This window comes from Camelus bactrianus, chromosome X, assembly GCF_048773025.1.
Source record: "Camelus bactrianus isolate YW-2024 breed Bactrian camel chromosome X, ASM4877302v1, whole genome shotgun sequence".
Classification (NCBI taxonomy): Eukaryota; Metazoa; Chordata; class Mammalia; order Artiodactyla; family Camelidae; genus Camelus; species Camelus bactrianus.
Genome location: NC_133575.1, coordinates 107619437 through 107626844, shown reverse-complemented (window position 1 = coordinate 107626844; position 7408 = coordinate 107619437). Strand labels below are relative to the sequence as shown.

The 7408-nt window shown below is 59.3% G+C and overlaps 1 protein-coding gene across 2 annotated transcripts; it reads left to right on the top strand.

Annotated features, from left to right (window-relative positions):
- The first annotated feature begins 1521 nt into the window (after positions 1–1521).
- SOX3 (SRY-box transcription factor 3) lies at positions 1522–3651 on the top strand. Of its 2 annotated transcripts, XM_074359196.1 has the most exons (2): positions 1863–2534; positions 2622–3651. In XM_074359196.1, exons 1-2 carry the CDS (start codon positions 1954–1956, stop codon positions 2863–2865), a joined length of 825 nt encoding a protein of 274 aa, XP_074215297.1. In that variant the 5' UTR covers positions 1863–1953; the 3' UTR covers positions 2866–3651. The 2 variants fall into 2 exon arrangements, with proteins under 2 accessions (XP_074215296.1, XP_074215297.1); XM_074359195.1 differs by having other exon boundaries at positions 1522–3651.
- Positions 3652–7408: the final 3757 nt, after the last annotated feature.

Genomic DNA, 7408 nt, shown 5'->3' with positions numbered 1-7408 from the left:
AGGGCTAAAAGCCTAGGTTTGGGAGTTGTTTTTTTTTTTTTCCCACACTTAGGATTTATGTCTTTCTTTTGGTTCCCCACCTTTCCAAGAGGCTGGCGGGGTTGGTGGGCCACACTGTGCGAACACCTTATTTCAGTCTCTGCCACTTATGCCTGGCTGGCTTCTCCTTCCCACCCGTCGCCTAGGGCGGCTCCAGGAGTTTCAAACGCTGTGCCACTCGCTGGCGGAGGCGATAGTTGGAGTTCTCTCTCCCCGCAGCCCAGGTTCCCGCGCCGCTACCCGACATGCGGGTGAGTGTCGCGCTCCGAGTCTCGAAGCTCCTGTCAGGAAGACTGTAAAACAAAAAAGAAGGACCGAATACGTTAGCAGAGCCTGATCCCCGGGGAGGCGGCGCGGCTGCGCGGCGAGAGCAGCGCTCACTGGTCCTGGCAGGTGCGCGGCCAGTGGAGGGGGCCCGGCGGTTCGCCTCGAGGACGGCCTCGGCTCCTCTCCGGCCACCGTCCACCCCCCTCCAAGAAACTTTTCTTTCACTTGGAGAGGCTCCGTGTTGCCATGAAAACGGATTTTCCAAGGGGCCCGACCCTCCCCCTCAGGGGCATCGGACTGGAAAAACCGAAATGGCCAGAGAGCAGAGACAAAAAGGGGCCGCTAAGCGGGGGCCCGGAGAAGAGAGCCGAGGCCGGTTCACCCCTTCCACCCCACACACACTACCCGCACCACCGCCTGTGAGCGCCTCGGCCCAGCCCCGGCAGCGGGCGTCTGACCGCGCGCCCTCCTCACACAAACCACCAGAGAGCCTCAAGCCTTCGTTCGCTCCGCGGTCCCGAAAACTGTCTCCCGTGCCCCGGTCCCTGACGCCCGCTCTGTCCTGGGTGCGCGGGCTCGCGGCTTCCCGACGGAGGATCGGGCTGGACAGAAGCTGGTTCCAGGGAGGGCTTTTGGAGCCGCAGCCCAGGGTACCTCCGCTGCGCTCTGAGTCCCCAAGCCCTCTTGGGTAGCTGGCGATGCCCAGTGTCCCTAGCGCTGGCAGCAGAAGCGATTGGAGGACCTCCGCTCAGACAGCGGGAAGCTTCGCAGGGTGGCCCCGGGACCGGGAGCCCCTTGGCCCTGACAGGGCTGCAAAGTTGTTTTCTGAACCCCGTGGGCGCCCCTCTGTCCCCTCTCCCCGAAACCTGCTCCCGCGCCCCCTCCCCCCTCCGTCACCTCCTCCAGTTTCGTTCTTTCAAACTTTTTTGAGACCCTAATTGGTGGTCTCTGAGCGGCTCTCCGGGACTCCCGCCTCCTGAATAACTCTCATCACGTCACCGGGCCCAAGAGGGGCGTGGGGGGTGAACGAAAGGACTCCCCGAACTTTTTTTTCCTGCGGGGCCGAACGGGGGCTCCGTGATGATTGGCCAGGGCGCATCACTGCGAGCCTGTCAATCACTAGGCCTCCCGGTGGCGAGGGGCGGACCGAGCCCCAACCCCGGGGGATCGGAGCAGGTATATAAGAGGCCTGGCGAGCGCCCGGCCAGACTGCGAATGCGACCAGCCCGAGACAACGCCTCAGGTGCGAGTAGCCTGCGGGTTCCCGCTGACTTGGCGCGGAGCACTTCAGCAAGCCTGCCCTTCCCGCCCGACCCGCTGGCCCACCGGCCCCCAAGCACCCCACCGACGGAGTCCCCGGGCCTTTTCACCGTGGCCGCTCCAGCCCCGGGAGCGCCTTCTCCTCCCGCCACTCTGGCGCACCTTCTTCCCGCCCCGGCCATGTACAGCCTGCTGGAGACTGAGCTCAAGAACCCGGTGGGGCCACCCACCCCGGCGGCAGGCGCGGGCGGCCCCGCAGCCCCGGGCGGTGCGGGCAAGAACAGTGCGAACGCAGCCGGCGGCGCGAACGCAGGCGGCGGCAGCGGCGGTGGCGTGAGCGCCGGCGGCGGCGGCGGGGGCAGCGATCAGGACCGCGTGAAGCGGCCCATGAACGCCTTCATGGTGTGGTCCCGCGGGCAGCGGCGCAAGATGGCCCTGGAGAACCCCAAGATGCACAACTCTGAGATCAGCAAGCGCTTGGGCGCCGACTGGAAACTGCTGACCGACGCCGAGAAGCGGCCGTTCATCGACGAGGCCAAGCGGCTGCGCGCCGTGCACATGAAAGAGTACCCGGACTACAAGTACCGGCCGCGCCGCAAGACCAAGACGCTGCTCAAGAAGGACAAGTACTCCCTACCCGGCGGCCTGCTGCCCCCCGGCGCTGCAGCTGCCGCAGCCGCGGCTGCTGCCGCCGCGGCCGCCAGCAGCCCGGTGGGCGTGGGCCAGCGCCTGGACACATACACACACGTGAACGGCTGGGCCAACGGCGCGTACTCGCTGGTGCAGGAGCAGCTGGGCTACGCGCAGCCCGCGACCATGAGCAGCCCGCCGCCGCCGCCCGCGCTGCCGCAGATGCACCGCTACGACATGGCCGGCCTGCAGTACAGCCCCATGATGCCGCCGGGCGCCCAGAGCTACATGAACGCCGCCGCGGCGGCCGCCGCCGCCTCGGGCTACGGGGGCATGGCGCCCTCAGCCGCGGCCGCCGCGGCCGCCGCCTACGGGCAGCAGCCCGCCACCGCCGCGGCCGCCGCGGCCGCCGCCGCCGCCATGAGCCTGGGCCCTATGGGCACGGTGGTGAAGACCGAGCCCAGCTCGCCGCCTCCCGCCATCGCGTCGCACTCGCAGCGCGCGTGCCTCGGCGACCTGCGCGACATGATCAGCATGTACCTGCCGCCTGGCGGAGACGCGGCCGACGCCGCCTCGCCGCTACCGGGCGGCCGCCTGCACAGCGTGCACCAGCACTACCAGGGCGCCGGGACTGCCGTCAACGGAACGGTGCCTCTGACCCACATCTGAGCGCCGGCCTGCGCTCGCCGCCCCTCCGCCCCACCCCGACCCCGCACCCCCGAGTTGGGACGCCTTGTTGTTTAGCTTTGCTTGCCTGGGACTGTTGCCTTGTACCGATGCTGGGGAGGACAGAAAGTTTTGCTGTAGCTGTCGGGTTTTGTACAAAAGCAAAGAGTCCGGAGCGGCGGAAATGGGACTTTCTAGAGCTCGCCTGCCCCTCCCTCCCCTTTTGTAGGCTGGGAATCGCTGTGTTGTTTGCAAAGAAAAAGCCGCCCCCCTCCTCCTCCTCCTGGGTTCCTGGGTTTTTCTGTTGCATTTGAAAATGTTGTCTCTTTAGTTTGCAGTTAGCCGAGGAGTGAGTGAATGGGAGAGACGTACTCTCAGGGGAGGCTAGCCTGAGAACTGCAACGCCTCCTCCCCCAGTCGCGTTGCATCTGTTTTCCTCGTGGGCTTTGGGGGGGCTGACCGCGCGGAGTCGCGCGGCAGCTAAGGCCGCTGTTAATTTATAGCCAGGTGTGCGTGTGTCTGCCGCCTCGCCGCCCCTGGCCGCGGGACACCTTCTGTCCAGTCCGCATTTAGGCTGTTGAGTTGGTGATTTCTGCCGTGATTTGTTGGATATTTCGTCGCGCTAATGTATTTGGATTTCGTTTGGGTGGTAGGGAAGGGGCTATTTTGTTTCAGGTTTTTCAAGGTTTTACTCTTAATTCCTAAATGAGAGATCAATAAATTTTATAACCAACATGGTGGAGTCCTGGTAATTTTGCGGGCCTGAAACTTTAGGTGCGGGTTGGGGAGGGGACCAGCATTCGGTGTTCTGATCGTGGTCCGGTCGCGGGGCCGGGTGGGAGCGGGGTCCTGGGGGGAGGCGAGCGTGATCTGAAATGGTTTCTTCTGGTGATCCCAAACGCTGCGGCTCCCGATATTTTCAACTGAAACTGAGGAGAAAGCGGTCTGTCTTCCTGAGAGCGTCTCCTGGGAGCGAGCACACGCTGGCTGCGGCGAGCACCCCGCGGCCACGCACCTGTTGATCGCGGCGAGCGGCCGCGGGAGGAGAGCCCGCCCGGGCGGGGAGGGACCGCCGCGGCCGCGGACACCGGCCCCCAAAGCCGCACCTTTACCTTTGTGCACTGGGGCGGGAAGACACTCGAGCCAAGCTGAAATATTTACAAAACGAAAACCCTTCGGAAATCTCAATTAGTCTATTAAAAATAAATGGTTACAAGAATCCTTGGCAGGAAACAAGTACGTTTCAACCGCGGCGGCGGAGCCAGCATTCAACACTGGAAGGTGTGTTTTTGAAAAGTCCCTCTTAACATTTTAAAAGAGCGTCAAACTTCTCCAGTGGCTTTTTCTTTTTGACTTGTCAACTCGGTAAACTTGTTTTCCACCAGAGGCTCCCTCTCATCCCCAGCCTCGAGCCCGCTTTCGACTCCTTCCTTCCCCCAACTCTCCCTCAGTCCCTGACCCTTGGGCATTCCACTGTGCCCCCCGAAAGGCCTTTCGTTTCGCGCCTGGCCACACGGCCCCAGTGTATCTGTTTGGGGCCTAAGAAGAAAACAAATAGAACCAGTGTTTTTTCACCCCCTCCTCAGCTGTTTGAGGTGATTTCCTTAATCCCTCTAATCCTGTTACCTCGCTATCCCAGAATAACTAAACTCGGGCTTTCCAATAAACTCGGCCCGGTGGACTGTTTTTTATCCTCATCCACTCCTGACCACAGGTTTCTTTGCTTGAGGTCTGCTGGACTCTGGGCGACAGAATCTCCCGTAAATTGGTCCGAATTCCACATTTCCAACCGGCTTCCTTTGTGCGGGCCAGCCATTCACCTGCGAGCCGGGGCGGGCCTCGGGGGGAGGGGCGGGGGCTCTCTGCGGCTTCGGGGGTCGTGGCCGCTTTTTACACATCACTGCGGATCCTGGAGACCAAGCTCACCATGCCTCTGGGAGAAAGGTCGGGTCTCCCAGGAAAGGCAGCACCACCCCTCCCCCGCAGACGATGGCACTGCCTCCCCCACCCCGGACTGTACCTCACCGTGTGGGAGGGCCCTCGGCGGTGATTTACAGACCCTCCACCCGGGGCTGCTCCGGGGCCTGCAGCGTCCCGGCATGGACGAGGCCTCCGTACCCCGCTCTCCTCTCGCCGCCCCAGGGCCACGGACCTCGGACCCCTCGGAGCCGGTCGGTGCCGCAGCCCTAGCTGCAGTGATTGGAGCGAAGCCACAGGCTGCCAGGCCGGCGGGCCTCACGCCCCCTCCCCCGTGCCCCGCGTCCCAGGGGCGGGAGGAAACTCTCTTGTCATATCCACCCCCTATTAATATCTTTCACAGTGTTTGGGCCTCCGTAAAATACCTGTCCGTAGGTTACTCTGGGTTCAAATTGCTCGCAATTGTGGACACAAGTTTGGTCTGAAAGACTCCAGGAAAGGGAGGGTGAAAACAAGCAATTCCGCCCCACTGAGGGGGCGGTGCCAACGCGGGAATAAACTGACACTGCTTCTTTCGAAGAGTCCATTGTGCTGCTGCCTTCTTAGAAGTGCCAGGGTCACCCTTTCAGCCGGTCTCACACACTGCTCACTCCCTCTCTAAACATCCATGGCTTTGTGTTCTACTTTGTCTGATTTCCAAATTGCCTTGAAGAGAAAGGATTTCATCAATCAGCACATTTGGAGGATTTAAATATAGATGAAAGATAATTGTTTTTTAACTTCAGCAACAGAGAAGAGAACTGGACTGGACTGGAGTGAAACTCCCATCTTCCAGGCCAGAGTTTTCAGACTAGAGCATCCCCTCCCCCTCTCCCCCTCCTCCTCTGCACGTTTCTACCAGGACAGTTGCCCGTTAATCTGCTTTATAGATGAAGATTCCGGGAAATTTTAATTTGAAATCAGGGCTCTGCTGCTTAAATGGCAACCATAACAAAATCTGGTCAATCCCCAGCTCCTGCCTCCTCCGGCTCCTCTTACGTATGAGGAAACTGGCTCCTCAAGGGGCAATGACTGCGCTGAAGGTTGCTTAGCTGGTTCTCTGGCCGCTAGGCTCCCAGACCTGGAGGGCTCTCGGCGCTGCCACAAGATGGAGAGAAACCGATGAAATCCCAGCCCCAGCTGCCTCTCAAGCCCTTAATCCAGAGGGGTCGCTGGAGAAAAGAGGTAATTCCTGACACACACCTAGTAGCCACTGCTTGGCGAAAGGTGAAGCGATGTGGGGAGGACAAGGTGCTTATAGAAGGAAAAACTGGCCCACCTTTTAGCTTTCCCTGACAGGTGGGGTTATCCTACATTAATCTCCCTTCTAAAAATCTACAGGGGGCAAGGGCATCCAAAGATGCAGGTAGAGGTTTTTAAACAAAGACGTTCATCACAGACCTCCTTACAACAGTAAAAGTTACCGACAACCCAACTGTCCAACAGATAGGACAAGGTTATGTAAAATACGTTTTCCAAAATAGACTATTTTGCAGATATTAAAAATTGTGTGTGGAGAGATTTTAAGGGAACTGCTTAAAACAAAGTGAGAAGAGCAAGACGCAGACGAGTATATTCAGTACGTCTGATCTATTTAAAAATCAACATATATGACTGGGAAAATACACAAAAATTAGGAATACTGGTTCGTCTTCTTTCTATTTATTTGTACTTTCCAGTTTCCTCTGATAGGACTGTATGTCTGTCATCACCAGAAAAGGCAGCTTTCAAATATCTTCTCTCCCAATCACAAACACAGAAATGTGTCTCCTCGTGAAAGAAGAAAGTTCAAGCTTTCCCTTGGTGTGTTTTGGGGCGAGGAGGGGGCGGGGAGCCCCAAGAGCAGTAATTCCCTAGCTCTCCTCCGGGCTGGGGCCTGCAGTGAACACACCAGAGCAACCCCCTGCCAAGCGCCCTGCTCCGTAGCGGGAGCAGGAGCAGATTAGTGACGGCTCCGTCATTCTTCAGACCCACTCACTGGAGAAAAAGACCTCCTTGGGAGCCAAGCTGAACAGCTTGGGCCGCGGGAAGCCCGGGCCACTGAGGAACCAGAAGGCCCTTAAACCCAGGGGCCTGAGGCACGCTCACTGCCCTCTTGGGGCGGGGGGTGGAGAGCAAGCCCAGGCTTTGGGTCCTGGGCCAGGCAGGGGAGGGGTGAGGTGAGCTCCCCACGGCACCCCTGCAGCTGGATGGAACACGATATGCTGTGTTCCTCTGCCTCATCACTACCGTCTTCATCCACACCACCGTCACTGCTGGCTGGACCGCTGCCATGGCTTCCTGTTTGTTCTCCCTGCGTCCACTCTGCTCCCCACCAATACATCCTCCCTAGAGCATTCCCTCCACTTTTCAAACGTAAATCCAATCACTGTCCCTTCCCTTCCTCATAATCTTCTGGTGGCTTCATACTGAGTGCTCTTGGAAAAAAGTCCCAACTCCTCTAAAGCTTTGCCCAATCAACTGCATGGACTTTCACTCAGCCCTCAACCCCTGCCAGGATCCGGTTGAGAAATGCTTGTGGAATAAATAAATCACGGTAATTTTCTCAGATAAAGATTATTGTGCACAGAGCACATTTTATTTTGCATCA